Source organism: Trachurus trachurus (assembly GCF_905171665.1).
Source record: "Trachurus trachurus genome assembly, chromosome: 16".
In the NCBI taxonomy this organism is placed as follows: domain Eukaryota; kingdom Metazoa; phylum Chordata; class Actinopteri; order Carangiformes; family Carangidae; genus Trachurus; species Trachurus trachurus.
In genome coordinates, this window is record NC_139902.1 from 9,442,679 (window position 1) to 9,467,929 (window position 25,251).

General features: G+C 40.9%; 1 protein-coding gene across 1 annotated transcript; it reads left to right on the top strand.

The window, feature by feature from the left end:
* The first annotated feature begins 377 nt into the window (after positions 1-377).
* Positions 378-13,664, top strand: rragca (Ras-related GTP binding Ca). The gene is made up of 7 exons (XM_083989396.1): positions 378-780; positions 3,213-3,416; positions 4,578-4,777; positions 8,153-8,267; positions 10,449-10,591; positions 11,004-11,152; positions 11,622-13,664. Exons 1-7 carry the CDS (start codon positions 598-600, stop codon positions 11,774-11,776), a joined length of 1,149 nt encoding a protein of 382 aa, XP_083845522.1. The 5' UTR covers positions 378-597; the 3' UTR covers positions 11,777-13,664.
* The last annotated feature ends 11,587 nt before the right edge of the window (positions 13,665-25,251 follow it).

Below are 25,251 nucleotides of genomic sequence, written 5' to 3' on the forward strand. Positions count from 1 at the left end.
GTAATAAATTCTGATACTCTGGAAAGACATTGAAAGTCTCAGTCTAACTGTAATGGATCTCTGCCACCATCTGCTGGTGACATCGCGTAACGCCGCAACTGTCCGCTTTCTATTTGGTTCGTTTTCAATACAACCTTTATAAATTGTTCAGTTTCCAAAACAAATATAAAATATATAATAATTACATATTATCGCTACAAACTACAAAGGGTTTTATAAAGCAGCGACGGGAGTCAGTATCTGCTTCTTATTCGGGTGATAGGTCACAAAACAAGTCTGAGTACTAGTCAGGTGACAGCGACCAACCTCAGTAGAGTGACAGGTGGCTGGGCCAATCAGGTGTCGAGCTGTAACACAGCCAGCGAATAAGAATAAAGGGGCGGGACCAAGGGGGCGAGTTTTTTTCAGGGTAGAGGAAATCCTAAGGAAATGTGTGGGATCACGCTCTGTGTTTCCGAGTAGCCAGGGCATTATTGACAAACTATTTTAATTGTCTGGCGTGAGTTAGCGGTGCATACCGATCGTCTGATACAAACACGGCCGTGGTGACCGACTAGCAAGGGGGGGAATAGGGGAAGCGACCGTCGTAGGGTCAAAATGTCGATTCAGTACGATGTGGAACAGCTGGCTGACAGCTACGGGGTTGCGGACTCGTTCCCCAAAGATTTCGGTTACGGTGAGGAGGAGGCCGACATCGAGGACAGCCCGGCGCCGTCCGACAGCAAACCCAGGATCCTGCTCATGGGTCTGAGGAGAAGTGGCAAATCGTCGATACAGAAGGTAAGGAGAGGGAGGCGTTCAAGTGTTAGCCTGTCGAGGCGAGCGGCGCCTTCCTCTGCTGCACGCAAGTCAATGGGAGGTTAGCCGCAGGAGCTAGCGAGTTGGTTTAGCATGTCGCAAGTCACGATAGCTGTCCACCAGCGGATAACACGTCTAGCTAGGCGACAAGGGGACAAGTCCATAACGGCTATCTCACTAGCTAATGAGCATGTTAGCCCTCAAGTAGCTACGTTTAGCTGTAGCTGTAGATTATTAACCAGGTGGACAGGGTGGACGCTCGGTGTATGCTGATATGTGGATATACACCACGTGACTGTTCAGTTAACAACTTGTCCAATATGCCAAATATATCTTAGACCCACCCAGCTGTGAGTTATATGGCTGGACTGATGTGTGGCTCTCACATGACAGTATGACACGACCACACCTTCCATACCGCAAAACCTCACACTTTGTTTTAAATCAGTTCAGCGCCCACAGTTTGGACTGCATCCTCTCCATGGTGAATCATGGCCGGATTAACCCTCTGGGGGGAGGAAGGGGGGCTTGAAATATGTTGGGTCACCACAGCCCACCCCCACCAACATAAACAACATATTACATGTCCCAGGTTCCCAAGTCCACAGTAGGACTGCAATGATTTTCTGATAGGTTGATGTTTTGGTCTGGTCTCTGCAAGCGTTTCCTATTGTTCTGTTCCCATAGTCCATGGTAGTGTTTTCAATCCAATCAATAGTTCAGTTCCCAAAGATGTTTACTTAACTGCAAGTGGAAAAGATGGCAAATCATCACTCTGGAGCAGCTGGAATTATCAGATGTTTCACATCTGCACCTATTAAAAGGATGTAAATAATTAATTGGATGTCATAATAGTTGCACATTAGTTTTCCATAAATCAGTTGATTCAGATTTAGTCCAGAGCAGACAGCGCTCACAGGGTGTCCCCTCAGAAAAGTGTTTACCTGAGGTAAATCATCCAGTTTTTGTACTGATACATTTTTATTAAGAACATCATGTGCAGAGAATAAAAACAAAAATAACGCTCTTAAAACAAGATGTCAACACAGAGTGCTCCTACAAGACACGACCATAACATCAGTTGTTGTTGGTATTACACTTTAGTTGTGCAGGTTGTTGCCTACTTTACCTTGATTTTTAACACCAACTTGTACAGCAGTTAGCTGTCTCCATCCTGTTCAAGTCTGCCACTCTCAGACAGGCACTGTGGTTGAATAATAGATGAGATGCAGTTGTTCCTTCTATGATATTTTATTATTCATGTTAAAATTCAAGGGGGAAGTAGAATCAGGCTCAATATAGCGTGACACTCCAGGAGCCTATCCTAAAGACAATGCCTGGAGGAAATAAAAAGTAAAGAACGTAACTTCTCTGTACTGATGTGTACATGAACACGTGCTCAGTTTTTCAGTAATCCACACACACACACACACTCAAGTCCCTGATTAATGTTGCCCTGTAAGCCTCCAGTATGGGCAGAAAAACATGTGATTTGGCTTTTTGCTGGTTCATTGGCCTGTGACCTCAGTGGCCTGCACAATGATTCAACATGGCAGCAGTGGAGCGAACGCTCCCAGGTCCTCCACTGTTATCCGTTCCAGTTCAATTTATTTTCTAACCTGAAACTGTATTCACTCGACCAAGACTCTGATCAAGCCTAAACTACTCTTCTCTTTCCAGCTGTGGTCTTAATGTCTGCTCTTTGAACGCACGCAGGCTGCTGAAAAATGCTGAATAGAGACTTGTTGCATCAGACCAATGAGTCTGCAAAGTTTTGCCCTTTTCCCGCTTGATTTGCATGTGACAGGTCACAGCCAGATCTTTGCACTGGGATCATCAGTCAGATTATAGTGCTGTCTCTCTCATGAAAGTAATAAAAGACAAACTGTAAGACAATCCTTTACAATACAATTTGAACTGTTCAGCTAATGAAGAAATCCTCCCAACCACTTCTCCAAAAAGTAGCATTTTATTATAACCCTTCCTTCCAAGGTAGTAACATCAACACAAACTTATATTTATTATTTCTGACATCAATGTGCTATATTCACAATTGTGTTGTTTTCCCATCGTCACCTCAGCCCGGTATGATTACAAAGACCATGGTAGAGCTGTATTTTCATAAGATCCGGTAGGAAAAGTCACTCAGCTGTGTAGTCATAACCTGCCTGTCCAGTGTTCACATGTAAACATACTCAAGGTTTTGTCTGAGGATTAGATAACACACTATAAAACTGTAGGATGAGTGTGACGCTGTATAATAAGAACAGATTGTATTCATGTATATGCAGCTTTACTTTGTGTCACACTGTAAGTTGTCTTTGTGTCTCTCGACTCACACTAAATCCCAGAAACAATCTTCATTTGTTCTATTTTAAAGATGAATCAATCTCTCTCTCGTTTTTCTTTTTCAGGTGGTTTTCCACAAAATGTCTCCCAATGAGACCTTGTTCCTGGAGAGCACCAATAAAATCTACAAGGACGACATCTCCAGCAGCTCATTTGTCAACTTCCAGATCTGGGATTTCCCGGGTCAGGTGGATTTCTTCGACCCCACCTTCGACTACGAGATGATCTTCAGAGGAACAGGGGCGTTGATATTTGTCATCGATGCTCAGGTGAAGAACAGGGAGAACCAGTGGCTCATGTGATGTGGCCATAAACACAGGAAGTGGCTCTGTCGTTTCACAGCAACACGCTGAGTTGTTTGCTTGGCTCTGAACGTAGGAAGTAAACAGAGTCGTGTTTCAAATATGCTGACTAAAAGCATCGATCTGCACTTTTCTTCTCGTCTCTTGGGCAATGACTAGACATTTTATTTCACAAATATGACATTTGACACCATTCATGCTTACACTCATACATATTTTCCATTTCATAAGCACATGCGTGAAGAAAAGCAGATATTAGTGGACTCTGAGTGTTACTGTGGGGCAAAGTACTGTAGAAGACCCTGTCAACCCTGGGGAGTGAACTCAGTGATGAGCAGCTGGAGTAGCCAGAATAAAAGACAATTACACGCCTCAGCTTTTATGCCAGTGTTCTCCACATGACCATAAGTGATTTCAAGAAGTAATCTCAGCTGCAGTGTGAGCCACAGACGATCTGATCGCAGGGTTTATTTCTCCTCAAGGAGGTGCATCACATTCAATTTGTTTCAGCAGTTGGTCACACAGTGATTTCTGTGGAGAGCTGTTTTGGTCTTGCTGTTTTGGCAGACAATGCAGCGGCACATTTCCTCATACCTGGTGTAGGATGCGTGCACCTCGCTCTGTCCTGGAGCAGCAGGTCTAATCGTCGCCCTGGGCTCAGCTGACGAGAGAGCAAGCTGTCACTGTAGCACCTTTCAACAAGCAGCACGTCTTGATTTTCTTGTTCTTTTGATTGATGGGAATCTGGAGCAGCACAGTTGATGCAATTTGATTTTTTTTTTTTTTTTACCTTCAAGTATAAGCTGTTCGCTGCAATAATGACATTAAATAGCCATAATGAAGGTTCATCCAAGCAGAAGATCATTGCCGTTTTGAGAGATGTGAAGTGTCTAAATGTTTAACAAGGCCCAATTGTTCTGGTCTCCATTGTTTTAACTATGCAGAAACAAAGGCAATTAATTAGTAATGTGGTGATTATATGCACAAATGCTGCTACAGAGGATAGTTGTCATGTTAAATAAGGACTGTAGGGGCGTGATGGATTTGTGGGCAGATTTATGACTTGAATTTCTGCAAAGATGTACATAATGCATGTGATGTAATAGTATACTACTTCCTTCCTTTCAGGACGACTATGTGGAGGCTCTGGGGAGGCTTCATCTCACCGTGTCTCGGGCCTACAGGGTAAATCCAGAGATAAACTTTGAGGTTTTTATCCACAAAGTGGACGGCCTGTCGGACGATCACAAGATTGAGACCCAGAGAGACATCCACCAGAGAGCCAACGACGACCTGGCTGACGCTAGCTTAGAGAAGCTGCACCTCAGGTACGTTTTCATTAACATTTCATTATTTCACTACATCTGTACAAGGCTAAAAGTGGAATCATCTCTTCCACGCTACCTGTGCAATCAGCAAGGATGTTGGCATCCACATTTTCTGTTTGACACAAGTGCGTGCAAATGTGCTGAGTGCATTGCAAAAAAAGTCATGACTCATGATGCAACTCCCTTTTGTAAACTTCATATAAAAGTTAGATACATGTTGTAACATGAGGGAACATTTTTCTACAATCATAAGTATGATCTAGTATAGTATATATTGGTTAATAATAATTTAAAAAAAGATAAAATTAGACAATATGAATTAATAGTAGTAAGAAACTAATAACAACAACAGCAGTATTATAATATTATATTTTTGCAAATTTCCTGCATCACATTTTTTATTTTAAATAGTTATTTAAAAGTAACACTGCAAAAAGGAGGCAGGTCAGTTAGGTTAAATGAACTTTCAAACATTGCACCACCATAAAAAGTTGGTCCAAATCCAGTTATCTAACTGCTGTTGAGAGTTTAAATGAGTTGAGGCAGCACTTACATGAGTTACATGACGACAAGAACAGCTGAACAGCAGGACTCCTTACAGTAGAGCTGCTGTTGTGTTGAGCAGATTTCCCCAAATCTTATCAAAAACACAGTCACAGCTTAGAAATGAGCTCTAACAGGTTGGTACAGCAGCTGAACAGAAACATGAAATCCCCTCTAAAGAAAGATTTTCACATTCAGTTTATGAAGCTCAGTTCACTAAACCCCAGAGTAACCTGCTCGACTTTAATGACATTTCTTTGACTTGATGGAGCGGCTGAAGAGGATCAAACATCCTGGCATCATGGCAGAGTGCGTTTATTTTTAGAGCCTGTTTGATTTCCTTTTAACATGTGAACACAGTGGCAGAGAGCGATCAATCAGATCAAACTTGCTCTTTGTCAGTGTAAATAACGGGGCCCTGAACTCAGCACAGGTAATGTCGCAACAGTTAAACACAGAGCTGACAAGTCACCAAATGATGCTCCTGTCTGAGACTGTGAGCTGGTCAGCAGTTTCAGCTCTGAAACATCTTCTGAATGTGATGGTGGCCCAATGCTGTATGATGGAAACCCGATGCCAGCCTATTGTGAGCATCTGTGACAACCCAGGCAGTAAATGTAAAAGGGCATTGCACACTGGCTTTAAAAAAAAAAAAAAAAACACAGATGAAATATGACATGCTGAGTCTACCTGGGTTGTTGTTGTTTTTGTAGTCGGTTTATTTCGGTCCTTATTGACAGAACCTGAATAAACACACAGTTAAGGCATCAAATGGAAAACAGTACCAAAAAGGTGTAGGCTGAAGCCGCATCTTATTTTACCTACTCTATTTTAGAGATGTTATTAACATTAACAGACATACATTTGTTCATTCATACATAGTTTTCAAAGACAAAAAAGGGGAATAAAAAATCGATCAAGTGTATGTATCAGTGACCATACATACATAGTTAAACACACACATATGCATTTTGCGCATACACACATTCACCTATAAATGTACGCATACATGAGTTAGTTTGTCTCAATTAGCTTCCCTGAACTTACTTAATGTAGATTGGGGAAAAAAGTAGTTTCATGTGCGTTGGAACAGATCAGTGTATTATGTAGTGTTGTTAAATTAAACACATTTATTCAAGATATTTTTTTTTCTCAGCAGTTCTTTGGGTAGCAACAACTTTGTGCTGCTGCAACACATGTAGGTGTTAACATGTCAGCGCAGAGTCCAGCCAGCCGCAGCTCTCACCCCACCAAGTCTGTGTCATGTTTTGAAAGTGAAAATTGGCGTGTATTGACAGAGCATCTGAGCCTGAATATGCACATGGAGAGCAACATCATCACATCTGCAGTTTAATCCTTTAGCTGGAATTTATTACAACTGTTTACCACAGTGGAGCACACCTCATCAGCAGGTGTCATTTTTAGGGACATGCCCCAAGTCAGTGTGTGGAACTGTATGTGCAATCAGACAAAAGTATTGAATATAGTTTCTTTTCAAGAGGTTTTGGTCAGAAATAAACGGTTTGAATTAAATGTAAATGTTATGTTTTATATTGGTAGCAAAAACTAAAACTTGATTGAATAAGGATCATTTCATTCTACATTTGTGTCACAGCCGCAGCCTGCGCATGCACATGGTGGGCATACTCTGAGTGTTACTGTGAGATTCCTCTCTGACCTCCTAATGAAGAATCAATGACCCGTGCTTGAGATACCGGAGCTGTTATGATTGGGGCTGCAAAGGGCGGACGTATGTAAGATGTAGAGATCAGGCTGAAGTTCACCAACACTGATTCACACCATTAACCGCTGCAGGAGATTTAGTGACTTGGTTTGTTGTTTTGTGAGGGAAATATTGGCACTTTTACTGCGTCATATAACCTGAGGAAACGGTCCATCAAAAGCCATGATTACTTGGTTAATGACTTGATCAATAGACAGAAAGCTAATTGATGACTGATGTATTGATAGTTGGTTAAAAGTAATTTTTTCAAGTAAATAACAAGTAATCACCAAGTGAAGTGAAAATAAAGCTAGAAGAATAATCCATCAGTGATGGAAAGAAAACTGGTTAAGTAACAATTTTGTTCAGTTTAATTATGTAAGTTTTTTAATTAAATATCTTGTTGTTTTTCACTGTGTTTAAGACTTTTTAAATGAACTTACAAATCAGCTGATTAAAAAATAATCAGTAGTTTACTTGATAATGAAAATAATTGATAGTTGGGCCTGGATCAGAAAGTAAAAATGTGATCATTAATTACAGCCTTTGCCCTGACGCACTGTGTGTAGACAGTCTAAATGTGTTGTGTAGCACATAAACCAGGCTGTCCTGGCCCAGCTCGGCCAGCTCTGCAGCAGCTTTACTGTTGATGTTAGGGCTCTGTTGGCACACGCTGCACTGTGTTTTATGTGGGGTGAGATTGTTGTTTATTCCGTTGAGACAGCCATGGCGGTCCTGGATATATAGCGGAGCTGAGGGGGGGCTACCCGCCCCCCTCCCTGCTCTGCCTTGTTGTGGCTCTCTGGTGCTTTGCATTCACTTGGCTGAAGCTCAACTTTACAGACGGTTCCATTTGACTCAAGCCACCGGTTTCCTCAGACACTGGCCTTTCATTTATATCTCAGTACTAATGTCCATTACTCATGTGTGTCCGGTTTCGCTGCAGTCATATGAGAATTGTTTTGTTAATTGTGTTTGTATGTTTGAATTTTGTCATGTGATCTCGTGACTGTGTATGATTTTACCTGCTTCCATATGGTTTTTGAGGAAGTGAGAAGTGACGGCTCAGTAACTGCTTATTCACTTCTTCTTATCTTTATCTCATTCAGCTTTTATTTGACGAGTATTTACGACCACTCCATCTTTGAGGCCTTCAGCAAAGTGGTGCAGAAGCTCATCCCTCAACTCCCCACTCTGGAGAACCTCCTCAACATCTTCATTTCTGTAAGTACATGACTGCCAGTTCTTGTTCAACCAACCTTTTTTTGTAACATTGTCACTGAAACTGTGTTTAATGTGTGACTGACTGAACGTGAGTCACCATAAGCAATGATGCCACATGATGGTCAACAGTTCCTCCAGCGCCCTGTGTGTGACCCACCCCTGTGTGCCCTCATCATTTCATAATGCATTTCATAAACACACCTTGTTAGCAAAATGTTATGAATTGTGTCTCTGACGCACAAAAGGCCACTGGCAGAGATTTATCTCTGAAGAAAGAACTAACTGTCCTTCCTCATGTATTTGCAATAATTATATTTGTGTATCCATTATTTTGTCCTCCCCATTTACCCATGAGGGTCTGGTAAATAGAAACAACTCTCTGTAAAATGTCAATCATCCAACAGCTTTATTGCATTATGCATATTTTCATAGACTTAATGAAACACATTAAGGTAGGGCTGCAACTAATGATTATTTTCATTACCAATGAATCTGTCGATTATTTAAATGATTAATCGATTAGTTGTTTGGTCAATAAAATGTTAAAAAATGTAGAAAAATGTCAATCAGTGTTTCCCAAATCACAAGATGAGGTCCTCAGATCTCTTGCTTTGTTCACAAACCAAAGAGATTTTTCTTAAACTACTCAAACTGATTTGACAATTAATTTAATAAATTAATTATTGTTCGATTAATTGTTGCAGATCTATGTTAAGGCAATATGTACACTACACTAATCAGCAGCAGTGTTTCTGACAGGTGTTTGTTCACATGAGGTTTCAAAAACCAGTCATTGTTTTCTTAATTATCCAGGAGTTGTCTCAGTATAGGTGTTTATATTTAATGGTGAAGCAATGAAGAGGTTTTGTCCAAGAGCACTCAATTCCCTCAACAGACTGAAGAATTGTAAGACTTCTGTCAAATGATGGGATTGGACACTCAACATCTGCTTAGAAACCAGAAAAACAAATGAATCATCATTTGAATTTGTTGTCTGTTAGCACACATCCTGTTATGACACGGGGTATTTTCTACTAAAAAGTCTTAGTTGACAAAGGCCTTATTATCAGAAGAAGGTGTTTCAAAGTGCTTCAGTTCAGATTTCATCCTGTTCACGAACTTCTTTTTTCATGAAGTTTCTGTCCAAACCTTCAGACCTGTAGCAAACACTGCTAGCTACAGAAACTTTGGAGGTCACTGACACATAATGGAATTTAGCAAAAAGAACTATGACTTATGACTTTTATTTTCAAAGGATAGCCCCTTGTACCATCTTATTTTCGAGGGTATCCTTATTACTGACAAAAATTAGATTAATAATGATAAACAAGTTAAGGCCCTTTTGCCTCTATTGGTTTAACATCATACTTTCATCCTCTGGTGTTTTGAAGTATTTTATGTCTGTTTTTAAATGCAATTTTAATCCACCTTGTTTTGCTGTTGGTCTGATGTGGATATCTTAATATCACAGTATCGGTGTATGTACATTTATCAGTAGACTCAATGAAACGTACTAAAAGGCATTTTAGGAGCGGAGCCACTGAAGGCCTTTACTGATCACTGATGAGACAAAACATCATTGGACGTGGTTGCTCTGCTAACATATGAATGCTCACACAGCTGTTTCACCACACGTATTGAAAAATCCTGGAAGGTTAATTGAAATACTGGATAGAATATGCAGAGCCAAAGTGCTTCAATTATTATTATCAAAAAACATACAAATGAGGATATATTAAGAATATAAGAATCTAAAATCAACCTTTAGATGCCCTTCTCATTGATTTGTGACCTACCACACACACACACACACACACACACACACACACACACACACACACACACACACACACACACACACACACACACACACACACACACACACACAGACACAGGTGAAAGGATGACTGCTGTGGTATTAATAGAAAGATGAAACAATTAGCCAATAAAACAACAGCCCAGTTCTTAGATGTTTTATTGAACAAGAAAATAATTAATCAGTAATGAAACATTTCTCATTTTAACGTTGTCAAATTGTTAACAGTCTTATTACCAGGTCCAAAGTAACTCAGTAGTAGTTCCATGTTTCCTCACCACAATATAAACCCTTTCTTCTTCTTCCTCTCTCACCCTTACTTCTGTCTTCCTCTCCTCCCTCCATCTAATCCCTGCCGCTGACAGAATTCAGGGATAGAGAAGGCCTTTCTGTTTGATGTGGTCAGTAAGATCTACATCGCCACAGACAGCTCTCCCGTGGACATGCAGTCCTATGAGCTGTGCTGCGATATGATCGATGTGGTCATCGACGTCTCCTGCATCTATGGGTGAGTGCATTTTCTTTGCTTGTTTGTACGTTAGCCATTTATCAGAGAGGTCAGAACTGGGTTATGCCAGTGCTTCTCACACATCCTCATTCAATTTCACAGGCAGACTCCATAATGAGCGAGTTGCAAACATAGGGACGAGTATCTATAGAGTAGATTTATTAACTTTCTGTATAAATTTGCATGTTAACTACTAAAACAAATAATAAAAAAGCATGTTTAATTTACTCTGCCTGTAATTTCTTAATGCTTTAAGATATAGAGTTCACCCATGTGTTGTCTGATGATGCTTTTATTGAAGCATAACTTCATTTATGCATTTATTTGCTTAATTAATGACATCATTGGCAAGCTGCAATTTATTTTCCATTTCCCCCCCTAAACACCGTGGTGTTTTGATGTGCCACACTAGCCTGAGGGAGGATGGCAGCGGCAGTGCCTACGACAAGGAGTCCATGGCCATCATCAAGCTCAACAACACCACTGTGCTCTACCTGAAAGAGGTCACCAAGTTCCTGGCCCTTGTCTGCATCCTGCGAGAAGAAAGTTTTGAGCGCAAAGGTTAGCTGTCAGGAGAAATCAGAGATCCTTTGCACCTCATTTGGCTTAATTTGGCTAATGATGTTGTGGCTTAAGTCTAGTTTTTTTTTTTCTTCTTCTCATATTTTCCTCCATGTTATTCTACCATGCACCAAGTCTAGATGTATGTGAAGATTGTGAAGTCAAAACAGGAACTCTTTTTCACGTTCATGTTTTATGTTCAAATTGAGGTTTAACAAGATTGATAAACTTAACAAAAAAATGAAGAAGCAACGCTGAGACTTCCTGAATTCAGCTCCCTCAAAAGCCACAAAGAAACTGTTTTCACAACATTCACACTACTTCTCTGACAAGTAAACTGATCTTCATGTGTTGGGTCAGTGGTGCAATGTCTCTGAGACTTTTGACTGATTTTATTTGCAGCAATTATCATAAACAGATGTCATTAAAAGAAAAAGATTAACCACTCTTATCTTTGCTGCTTTCTCAGGATTGATAGATTACAACTTCCACTGTTTCCGGAAGGCCATCCATGAAGTATTCGAGGTGGGTGTTTCCACCCAGCGTCCAGTGGGCTCCCAGGCTGTGGGCTCACCTTGCAACAAGGCCGTCGCATTGAACGGCACGCCGCGCAACACTGTCTAGACACTGATGCAAAATACAAAACAAAAAGACGCAAAAAAGAGGGTAGAGAGAAGGAAAAGACAGAGAAGAGCCAGGGAGCCTGTAGAGGAGAGACTACTGAACTGAGGGCTCTCTGGTGCGCCAATCACAATCCCTTGCTCCCAGCACCTACAGCACTGAGAGACGGCTGGAGCCAAGAGAGTGTGGGAGCGGCACTGGAGCACCGAGAGGGGGGGGAGTCAGGCTCCTCAAGCTGGGATGGAAGGGAAATTCAAGCATCCGTTAACAGGCGAATGCAAAGCACCGTGTTGGCTGTGAGGAAGTGAAGAGAGGACAGCTGCACCTGGACAGGAAAAAGGTGTTCAGTCTCTTTCTTTGGATTTCCTAAAGCGCTCACAGACTGTGATATTTAGCTGCTGGTCTCTCTGTATGAACAATGTGAGGAGGGAAAACAAACCCCGTGTTGTAACCTCTTGCTATGGACGAGCTGTGACGACAGTTTGCAGGAATCTGTCTAGTGATGAATCCACCCTGACCACTTCTGTGCTGATTTAAAAAATAAATAAATAAGAGAGAAAAAAAAAGGAAAAAACATATAAAAAAAAAAGAGATGGCGGATATGAACTGCTAGTCCTAACCCACACATGTTCAGAGATGGCCTTATGTAGATAAAGCTTGACCGCAGTGCAAGCTTTCTCTCTCCACCACTCACCTCACCCTACCTGAATGCTGCCCAAAACTCGCTTTTTGGTTTCACTTGTGAAGGGAAAACAAGGTTTTGTGAGCAGTCTACAAAGGGATTGTGCTGTCGATGACTAACTCGGTCGTGTGTGTATGCGTGTGTATGTGGGTATCTGTGTGAGTGCGTGTGTGTGTGCGTGCGTGTGTGTCAATGAAAGGTTTTGATGAGATCCCAGACTGGGCTCCTTGTGTGTGCTGGAGAAGGATGTTTATAGAGAGCTATACAGTGTGTCCTTCTCCTCAATAACAGCAGCTTAGCGTAATTAAAACTCTTCAATCAGTGAAAGTAACTTTTCTGTGTGCACTCCAATGAAAATCAGACTTTGGATTGACTCTTCTGACGAGTTTTGCTGGAAATTTGGAAATTGTCTTTGCAAAAGCACTGCCAAGATGAATACATGATTCCTAAACAGTAAAACAATAAAAAAAAAAAAAAAAAAAACATGATTAAACCCTTATTTGTCGCCATCTAAGAAATATGGATTAGGTCTGGTTGCTGTGCAGGACTGATGGAGGGTTCACGCTCCAGACTGATGGAATGAACTGGTTGAAACTTGCATGTTATTTCCACCTACAGTTTCAACCCTGCCCCAAAATTATTAATCCATGTTTTGTATTTAGGTTGGCTCCTCTGATCAGTAGGATTCACAAAGACAAAATGTACCCATTCCAAGCATGCATACATGAGCGTGTTGTCAATTTCTACTGTTGTCAACCATAATAACACTTCTCATTGCATTAAAAGATGAAGAAGTGAAACAAATCAAGAACATTACACACACAGGAGGAGGAAAAAGACCAAATTAGCTTTTCGCCATTAGGGTGACCTGTGAAGACGGTCACTCCTGCATTTTTCTGTTTGTTTAAATCAGGGGGGGAGATGTGAGAATTCAAGCAGCTACATCAATAGACCGGAGAACTGACTCGTAAATGTTATCTGGATAACTTGGCAGGGTAAAACTTGATGTTCCAGATATTAAGGTGTTCTGCGTTTTACTCTGCAAAGGTGTTCAAATAACCCAACTTCTTCAGACAGGCCCCAAGATCTTTTCAACCTTGTCATTATCAGTCACCTGAAAATAAACACTTGCACATCAGAAGCTTGATGGATGATTGATTTCATGTATTGTGAGCTATACTGTGTGAAATAAATGAAAATTTAAATTTTGTTTTTGTTCTTGTGATTATTGATCCAAAATGAGAAGACTTGTCACTCACAGTAGGAAAACGTTTGGATTCTTCTTGCAGTCCGTTTCTCACCGTCTAATCTGATGCAAACCTAAAATCAGACACAAGATGGCGCCAGTGGATGGCTCAAGTGTTTCCATTCACTGTATTGTTATTTATTTTGCCTCCTCTCCAACCTCAGTAACTGTTTTGATACTTAACAGTAATAACGGAACATTTGCAATGTTGACATTTGACCATAAATGTCGAAAGCTTTTTGTAAGAAGAGAGAAATAGTGTTTGATTAACTGGGCCTGCAGTATGAGTATAACCATGGGGTAAATTGGATTACTCAGTATGGATAAAACACAGGTTTTAGTTCACGTCTAATTTATAAAATTCCTGTCGACTGGATGTTTCCTATATGTTCACAGTCTATATGACCTTTTTAACCTTTGGTAATTTGAAACCAGAGAGTCTATTAACTGTCAGCTCTCTTGATTTTGCTGTTGTTTATGTGCATCATAATGAGTGAGAATGGGAAGGCAAAAAGAAGAAAGGGGGGAAAGAAGAAAAAAAAATCCCCTTTCTGGTTTAGTGCATATAAAAACAACTCTGTGAATAGCTTCGCCATGCAAGTTATTCACCAGTTAAGTTAAATAAGCCTCACAGCTACTGTCACGACCCATTATGTGGGGAGTAGGCGAGACAGCTAAACACCACTTCCACACAATTTAGATGCAATAAAACACTGACAGCTTTTTTATCCACTTCATTAAGCCAGTAATTTCTTATAAAAATCTCCCGCATTAATCCTGGTGATGGTTTCCCTGCGGTTCCTTAAGCTCTCCTCCAACCTTAGCCGCCTTGCTTTGATGCTTACTCAAATAGGCGCTAATTTGAGATAAATTATGCATCCGCATGTAGCCTACCCATGCCAAGGAATATAAAGTGTGACACTCTGAAAGATGGTGAATTAAAGCAAAGTGTGATATCTCGACGGGCTAATGGCAGATAGGTTAGGCTGTCAACCTGATGGTTTGTTTATCTGCAAGTCACTTCATATTCAGAGAAGGAGAGAGGTCATGTTTATGGTGTTTTGAAGGTCATTTGGCCTCAGCACAAAGCAGACCGCAGGATAGATGTAGGTGAAATTACTCAAAAGACCATTGTAGCGTAGTTTTCATTGTCCTTTTAACCCAGATAAGATGAATAATATAAATTCTATTGATCCCACGCAGGGATATTCATGTGTCACAGCCATGGAAATACAAGAACAGATGCATTAATAGATAACTTTAAAAGACCTCCAGCAAAACCACAGTATAGTACACAATATTCACATCTGCAACAAATAGGTAAAGAATTAAAAAAAAAAATACAAGGCACCAAAGTCTATACAAAACATCAATATCAATACTATGAAGTGTAAAGAAAATATTCATTATTCATTGAAGTTTAAATGAAAAAGTTGAATATAATCCTTCCACTTGAGGTTAAAGTGTTGTGTGTGTGTGTGTGTGAGTGACAATCCACAGGACAGTTACAACAAAATACAGGTTTTATATAGTGTGTAAGACAGCAGGGCCTGAGGTTAGACTTCCCTTATGGCTGATCTTGACTAACTAATAACTAAATAGATCATTTTTCCGTAGCAACTTTTATCCTTGTTTATTCTTTTTGAGGATATTTACTTGATGGCATGAGTCATATCAACAACAACAATTTAAAGTGATTTGAATAACAAATTCAGTGCAAATTATATTGGAATAAATGTCTGATTGAATAAAAAAAATAAAAAAATCTGAACATGAAATGTGTAATCTCATCTTGATATTGACAATACTGACTGTTGCTGCACCTGGATCATCTGACAGCCACTCAGTCATACAGTGACTGAGCAAAGTCTCTAGATGGGGCTGTTGTCTGCTGCTTCAGCTGCTGCCCGTCACTCTTGTCTCAGTCTTTCTGCTTCACAGTGCAGGCAACATGGAGATCAGCAGCGCGTACAGAGAACTTCCAGACAGAGAGCCAGCTTTAGAGAAGGAGGACCAGCTGAGGAGAAGTTGAGGAAGCAGTGGAGAGCGAGCTGCATGATGTACAACTGTAATTTGGCAGTGTAGCAGCTCCTGAAATTGCCTAGCTTTATCAAAGGCAACGCTGCTTGGCCCCTATGTCCCTAATAAGGAAGCTCAACCAATAATGCAATAACATGAGCAGAACATACTTTTGCCTGTGATGTCACGCTCACTTCCGTCCGCCGGCCCGCCCTTCATCTTAGATGTCTTACTATCATTACTACAATGATATTGCCTTTACGTTCTTAATAAAAACCCAGTCAGTGCTGTATTATCTCCCATCTTTACATTTTATTAGCCATGCTTATGAGAGACGAAGGGAAAATGATGTGACTAAGTGAGACGTCTCGGATAGGTGACAAATGTAATACAGACTTCATTTGTTATATTGTAAGGCAATGCAGCTCCAGTGAGTGTAATTATGCAGCACAGACAAGGAGAGCTGGTGCTGAGATGGGCAGTTTAGAGACGGTCTGACATTACTGTGCCGCACTCTGCAAACACAACAGCTCGCAACAGCATATGTCTCAAAAGTTATGAAGTTCCCAGTTCGTCATAAAGTGCCAACATGCAATGAGGAAAATATCATTGAGTCTGTTGCAAGAGATCCACAAAATAACTAGAATTAAGAATTTAAATTAATTGGATGGTCTTACATACATTTTTAGGCTCTTTGACTAACCTCTGAGTTTGTCTGGATTTCTAGACTCATCTTGAATTAGTTTTTTTCTGTGACATGCCTTATGAACCTTTTTCTCTTTTTGCATTTTAATGAAACTAAATGCATTTTTGTCTACTCAAGCTGGACAAAGGGAATTACCAATAAAAGATATTGATTTAAAACACGTTTTAAGCAAAAACACTTGAAACCTCTCTGTTACATCTCCTTGGTTACAAGAGTTTGTGAAACGTGATAATAAATTGAAAATCTTAGGGTTGTAGATTGTTGTTTGGACATTATCTTGGACTTTGAGACACAGAAAATGATTGGCAGATTGGTTGATCTTGAAAATAGTCATGGTTGATTAATCTGCAACACACTTTAAATATTTCTTATAAACTGCTGCAGCATCAAGAGTGACACATTTTCTAATCATTTCATTTACACTGGGAAAAAAACATTTTTTTTCTACAAGTTACTGTAGAGTCTGTTATTGAGTCTAATCTATTATCAAACCAGCATCTGATGTCAGACGTTCTCCTTTTTTTTTCTTTTTTTTTTTTTAAGTTTGCACCTCTCTGAACTAGCTACCTTTAATCCTGAGCAGTGGGAGGAGCTAGGTGTGAGGACAGGAGAGGAGAGGGGGAGAAGGATAAGGAAAGAGGGAGTGAGAAGAAGGGACAGGCGTCTCCTGTACTTTCTGGCTCAGGCAGCAGAGCGTGGAGCCGAGGGGCCAGCAGGCCAGCAGCCAGCTAATGGGGACCAGCAGTGAGCAGGGGCCGGGGACAGCACTGACAAAAGGAGCAGCGACAGATGCCATTATCTCAGCCTCATGCAGATACAATGGATCTGGACGACACAGGCCCTGACACTGACAGACATGTGTGTGTGTGTGTGTGTGTGTGTGTGTGTGAGTCCATGTGGGCTGAGACAAGGAGTGTGTGTGTGTGTAAGCTGTGAGGTTAATGGAACACGATAGAGGAGAAGTGGATTATCGTGGAGACTACAATTTCTTGGTAACACTTTTCTGAGCTCCACTGCGCCCCATGCATGCATGTGTGTGTATGCGCGAATGCAATTCCTGTGTGTATTTGAGTATAGCCTACATGACCCCGTCTTGTTACAGATAGACAGCTAGATCAGTCACCCATCACTTGCTTAGAATTCAGGGGCATCGTGAAAAGCACATCACATTTGGTCCCAAATTTCATTGGGTGCAACTCTTGGCCCTTAAAATATGCAGAATTCACTTCACCCAAGGATGTTCTGGTCATTTGGAGAACCAAAAAACGTGTCAGGGTGGGGTTTGTCGGGGTGGGGCTTTGGAGGGGGCATATTAGAGGGATATGGCGATGCGTTTAGCAGGATTGGCAAAGGCAGAGAAGCGCTGTTAAGCAGCACTTTTTGGGAGGGATAAGAAATGTGAGCTTTAGCCAGTGTAGTGCGGTGACATGGGACAGCGTTATTGACTGTGGCGGCGCGTGCTGACAGTGGATTGTCAGCCCCTGCAGTCATTTGCCAGACTGAGCGAATGCAGGGATCAGAGTTTTTGGAGCTTAGAGAACGAGAGAAAAGATGAAGAAAGCGAGAAAGAGAGGGATGGTGTGAAAAAAAACAAAAAACAGAGAAAGCAAGAACTGGCAGCCGAACAAATGCTTGAATATACACATTACAGAGAGACACAGGAAAACACACTGAGCTGTGGACGCCCCGCTGAGTGTCTGACACTGATGCTGCCAGACTAATCAGGGTACTCTCTCTCTCCTTCTTGCTTGCTCATTAGTGTTATAGAGGAAACCAGACAGTTGTGACGTTGTAATGACGTTGTGTCTTGCTGTTGTACTTGTGTTTGGTGTGTGAGGCCTGAGTTTTGAGTTTCGTGTTAAGTCCCAGTTTTTACAGAGTCTAAAAAACAGGTCAGTGTCCTACTTCTAACGATTTCCTCACATGGCACAAGAAGCAGTATTATCTTGTGTTTTTACGGACACACACATGCACACAAGGCTCTTTACCAAGGACTTCAAAGATAAAAACAAATCCTTGACGAGGCGTCAAGAATACGATGCACTTATTGCACTTTCATATTGTATGGAAACTTACCAATAGCTCAGCAGATTCACTGTGGATAAATGGACTAGGATTAGTTTACATTAGCTCTTCATTTATCAAGACATTGTGTTCAATCCTTTTTAACCTGATTTCAATAGTGATTTAATGTATTGGGTTGCATTATTGAAACTTAAAAATTAAAAGAGTTACAGTTTGTAAAGTGAAATTTATGAAAAAAAAAACTTAACTGCCAACCTCATTGTAAATACTGGTGTGGATTTGTACATTTCATCACATATTTACAGATAACTGATAAATGTGTGTTTACTGTATATAACTGCTGAACAGAACTTTGATAAAGTGGCAGGTCAGATGTGTTGATCATTCTCACTTCCTTCAATCTAAACAAGAAATATGTCAAGGTGTGTGTTAGCTGTCAGCCGATTCTGTCAGCTACGTAACAGTTACATCCAGTTAATGAATTAATACAGTATTTAGCAACAGTTAATCTCTACGTGAGATCTAGTTTTTGCAGTGCAACCTGTTTGAGTTCAGCGATGTGCAAATCTCAGCATATTGTAGTGCTAATTGAGGAAGTGATACAAATCTGTGTCAAATGGAAGGAAGACAATGTGAAGTTTCTTAAGGCGTTGTTCCACTGTAAGGCATGGCTCCTTGTCAGGCTCAACAGGTCACGACTGTAATGAGGATGGTGTTGGAGAGCACGGGCTGACAAGCTCCTATGTATGTTCAAACAGGTTTGACTTAATGTTCAGTGGAGTACATGAAGGCCAAAGTGCATTTCAATAGTCATCAAACTATATATACAGTGACCATTTACTCCTTGTATGGCAGCATCCCCATTCACTAATTATTTATGATGTGTTTCAGTTAACTGGTTTGAATCTCTTCTGAATGACGCAAAAAATTGAAGAGTGTTGTAGATTTTTGGCCAAAAGAATATTAATGATTCTTCACACTTCTCCAGGGAGGATTTAGTTTAGTTAGTAGGAGTGAGGTTAAACAGCTGAGCACAGATTACTGAGAGTGACCTTTGATAATCCTTTAAAATAAAACCTTAGAAAAACTTGCCCGTGCAGCCCTAACCAACTTATGATATTTCAGCACACACGCTGACACACACATATACAAGTTTATTAGCCTATCCAGTAATGTTTGACTTTTTTCTTTCTTTCTTTCTTTCTTTTTTAAAATGTTTTCTCTTCACAGCCGAGGCATGTCCTTTAGCCATGCGAGTTTTATTTTTCTTGATTTGTTGTTCCTGAAGGGAGCAACCACAGCACAAAGAATACTGAAGCAGCTGCTATTAAAACAATAAACAGCCTCCTTGGTGCTGAACGATTCTGGGCAGCGGACCAGTGTTGTAATAGCTGTCAAAAAGGCCTCTGAGAATTTTTGGGCAAAGTGGACTTAAAGATGATGGAGTGGATCTGAGGAGGATTACAATGTAACAGAACATTAGAAACAGGGTCCTCACATCATCACAATGATGAACATAAGGAAAACAAAATTCAATATGTCTGTAACTGATCAGGTTATATACTACTCATGCATCAGTGCACAATGTTAGCCAAAGCTAATTCAGGCAAGTGGGTTTGCCATTCCAGTCTAATGAAAAAATATATTTCATAAGCTAATTGTATGTTTTGTAATGATAGATATTTCCAATAAGATGGAAACACTCAAATAAAGTAAGTTACCTAAGTGACTTCTCACCAATGCTGGATGGAAAACAGATAAGGCAACTGAGACAGAAAGTTTACCTGTATTAAAATCAGGAGTCAGTGGACCATGGTGATGGAAGATGATGAAAGCTGGCAGATGTCACAGACTGTTGAGGTGCCAATTATGACATCTGGAAGTGGTTGAAAAAGACAGAGAAAGGTAAGAGGATGATGTTTGTCTTCATGTGCAGACTCATTACTGGATGTCCACTTGTTTCCCTCAGAAAAAGAAGAAAACTTTGGAAACTTATTTGCTCCTTCTTCTCTTCCCTTCCTTCCCTGCTTCCTTCCTCTCTACCTCTCAATCTAGTAGTCATGCTAATGACCCTGCTGTCTGCCCCGGCAGTTTCTCATAATACAACTTATCAGCACCGAACAGGAGTATGGGTATTTTTAAACTCTGCTGCAACCTCTCTCTCTCTCTCTCTCTCTCTCTCTCTCTCTCTCTCTCTCTCTCACACACACACACACACACACACACACACACGGCTGCATGCATACACTCTGTTACTATTCAGTAGGGAACCTATGCTGGGGTCCAGATTGAAAATGTGATGTGTGCTAATGCATTCAGAACAGAGGTGAGGCCGGTCCTTTCCTTTTCTGTAAGCCAACAGTGGGAACACCAGCCCCAATACGGTAAGCTAGAAAGGCGAGCACATTACAGTGGCTGAGTAATGAGAACCATGGAGCTCCAAGTCATTCACACACACACACACACACACACACACACACACACACACACACACACACACACACACACACACACACACACACACACACACACACACACACACACACACACACACACACACACACACACACACACACACACACACACACACACACACACACACAGGCTGGTCTGTGGGAGTGTGTGAAGCAGCGCAAGACTCCAGCAGAGTACTACCAGCGCTATGCTCTCCTGATGGTGATGCTGTGTGAAGTGCAGAGCTGTTCGACACAGACTCCAGCTGCTGCTGCCCTGTATTCAAATGGCACCACAAGATACCAGCACGCAGTCTCTTGGTTCTTATTAGACTCAGCCTCTCACTCTTTTTGTCCGTCTTGTCTCTGTTTTTTCTTCTTCAAAAGTCTCTTGACACATTCCACTTTTACTTTACTTCCCCTCCTCTCTTTACTTCCCTCCTCTGCTTGTCATGTGTAGGACCGTGCACTGGTGACTGTTTGGCATCAAACTGTGGCCTATCACAAGAGAAGAATAAATGAAGATGCACAAGAAGATTTTGCATTGATTTGACGATAGTTCTTATGGGGACATAAAAGAAAATCCCCCCTTTATCCTTGTGAACTGTATTAGCTACTTTGGATAGGCTATTTTATTTCACTTTGGTGTGTCTTCATCTGAATGGGATTAATCAAACTGCTCATAAAGGCACATGTCAGTGTTTATATTTCTGTTTGAAAATTCACATGCCAGTGAGTGGGTGTTTGGTGGCATCCAACTTTTTCAGAAAGTGTAACAGAGGTAAGAAGAGGCGTACTGCATGTGTCTGCATGACTATTGTGTACCTGGGTGTGTGTGCTTGTGCTCATGATGGTAGCAGTTGCAGGGTCAGAAGTGTGTGGGATGGAGGGAAAACAGGATGGAAGGATGCTGATGCAGAATGATGTCTGTGATTATAAAAAGAGAACAGTTAATGTATATTATATGGGATACGTATCAGTTTTATATTATGCACTGGCACAGAAACACAAAAGTTCAAATTTGCCTGGTCAGGTACACCTTTCTGGACACACAAAGTGCAAACAATGAGTCAGCTATAAAGCATAATTCACATTGGGCTGAGAGGTGCAGTTATTATTTGTCTAAAGGTCAGAAAAACTCATTATTTAGATGTTATGTAAATGTGGCTGTAGAACTATAACATATGGTTGCTTACAATACATAAAGATCACATGAGCAATGTTTTCATCATGAGCCTTACATTCACCAATTATAATGTGATCAGTGTCTGTATAAATTACAGAGGGAGGGGAGTTACTGTAGCTAATTGCTGCAGAGTTATTATTGTTGTTTTGATTGGGATATTATTCATAATGTTGTTTATCAAGGTACTCATTGTTGTTGTTATTACAATGATTGTTGTTATTATTATATTGTCTTCATTGTTTGTTGACTTTCATCTTATTTTAACATGGCTACATGATCATGTGTGGAGTTGTCGACTTCTGTCTGCATTGAAATGTGTTATTATTTAAGCTTTTTTGTCAATAAAAATGATCACTGAAAAAGTTTTACTGCTGCTTCTAGTGTTTTTAAGAAAACAATGAAGAAAAGAAAAAAATGCGGCTGAATGATAGAATGATTCTTAGTTTAGGTAGGCTAACTAATCATAATGAAAATGACAGTGTGTAAAATCTTCAGAATAGCCTAAACATTAGTAAGATATAATTTAGGTTTGAAAATAGACAGAAATTAAATTACTAGAAAAAGATTTGGAGGGTTTTTTCTCTCTTTACTATATAGAAAAAAAAAAGAGAAAAGCCCACCTTCCTCAACAGGTGCAAGTGAGCGCAGGTGATTGGGTAACCAAGGTTACTGTGTCACATTAAAATAGCTTACACCTGTGAAATTGTAAAATATGAGTCATATTAGATAAAGACAGTGTGAGGTGAATGCAGATGCTCTATAACTCACAGGGAGTTAGTTTCACCTGCCTATTAACACAATGGACAGCAGCAGCAGCAGCAGCAGAAGCAGAAGCAGAGTAGCCTACTGGGCTACTAGCTAGGCTACTCGCCCATGGCTGATGGCTGCAGTCAAGGTATTAAATAGCAGTTTTCCTGTTCCTTTCCTCACCAATCCCGCACCAATAACACAGTAGGCTAGGCTATTAATATTTCCCGAAATGTACAACTTTAACTGTACAGGTTAAAATCGGAAGTTCAGGTAAGGCAACAACAAATCATCTCTTCCGTGAAATTAGCTACTTTAACTACTTTACTATTAGCTACTAGCTACTTTTTGTCCTTTAAAAACTTAAACAAAAAGTTGTTTGTTAGCCGGTGAGCTGAATTAGCCTAATTCCGGCGAATTTGAATAAACTTTATTAAGCAGACGTAAAGTGGCGTTTGGAGCCATAATTCAGACTTTATTGGATTAATGGTGGATAATGAAGTTAACGGTGAAGCTAACGACAACTTTATCCATCAGGCGGACAGTTCTCCGACCGTCGATGAGAGAGAGAGGAGCAAAGCAACAGGATTCATCTTCGGTAAGTCCTTTTTCCCACTGTCTGCCACGTTGCTAGCTTAGTTAATTCCCCCCTCACTGTACAGGACATAGCTACAGTGGGACAAGCACAGGTGTAAGTGATTAAACTGATTCCATGCACTGCACCTGCTGGGCCATTCAGGTTATTAGGCTTCTCCTGCTGCAGAAAATGTGTTGTATGTAGTGACTTAAAGCTTGAGAGGGTTGTGTTTTATGGATGTTCTAAAATTGATTATAGGTCAATTTTAGAGATCTCAGACTTTACCAGCTGGGTGAGTGCACAGAGCTGTATTCACCTGCTTCTGCACTATTGGTGGTCACTGTATGCTGCCAAAATTGCTGTAGGCTATGTGTAGTCTAGGCCTATATGTATCAGCCCTCTCATAGACTAGCAACCTGTGAGCTATAATGCTCTCCAGCTTCTGCTGCATTGGATAGGATACTTTAACTTAAACTAATTAATGTGTCAGCTTCCAATTGTGTGGCCTTTTCTCCACCTGTTTATCTCTGTTTTACTAGTTTAAAGTACTTTGACATTTCTGTTGCTTGGTATGACTTGTGTTTCAAATTCGAGATTGCAATACAAATGACTGTGTGCTTTATATTGTTCCTAATGAGCTGTCCAGATGAATTTATAGTGACTGAACAGTGAATGAAGGTCCTGCTGCACTTTTCTCACCTGCCTATGGTGGCATTGATGAAATCACAAAACAATGAGAGGGAAAGTTGAAATACCTATTATCTCTGAGCTGAAATCCTACACCTAGTTTTGCCCACTATGATGTTAATGTAAAAGACAGGCAGCTCATCCACAGATGAATCCAGGGCCACCAGTACATGCTAATGGGGCAGCTCCCCAGACGTGCATTTTCTCATCACACAACCTATCTGCACAGCAGTGACTCTGTATTTTAGAGTCTGCTGCAGCCTGCCTCCCTCTCTTTTGCCATCTTTCTTGCTCCCCACTCCTGTCTTTCTCTCTCTTATTGCCTTTTCTCAGACTCACATGTATGTAGATGTTTGAGCTGAAGCAAGTGCACCTAAACTCACACATAAAAACACACACGCACGCACGCACGCACACACACACACACACACACACACACACACACACACACACACACACACCAGGGTTTGCAGCTCCTGGGTGTTTTGCGGCTTGGATTCACACCGATGCTTTCTCTGACTGCACTATTGTTATTTAAATGTGGGAGGGCGATCAGCAGCAAGCATTAATGGCATCCTCAGCACTGCGGATGCAGCGCAAGACACACACCCCTACACACACAAAAGCATACACGCATAGACATCTGCCCATGCACATGCAGACACACACTTCCACGCAAGGCTTGTGGATGCACCTTGAGGGCCATATGAATAACAAATACCTCTGCCATCTGCAATACCACAGAGTATTTTCAACCATTTCGGCACATTAGTCAGCAGTCCTTTGACTTAAGCTCTCCACGCACCACTTGGTGTATTAGCAACGCTCTCCTCTCCTATGATACACTGTGTTTAAAGGTGCAGTTTGAAGAGAAGTTTGTTTTCTAAGATTAAACTTTATGTCGTTGCTGATCTGACCTTGTCCTCTCCAGTTTGATGTAGTGGGAGGTGCTTGAGTCGTTTGCTGCGGCGATGTTTTGTTCTGTCAAGGCCAATCTGAGCCTAGCTGGAATACCTGTAGTGATGGTATCGTTTTAAACTGGTGAAGATCTCCCCCACCCTCCCGACATTGCCAGACCAAATGGGATTAGACAAGCACCCCTGGCCATTAACACTTGATCTTTACCTGATTTGTTACTCCCTAGAAAACC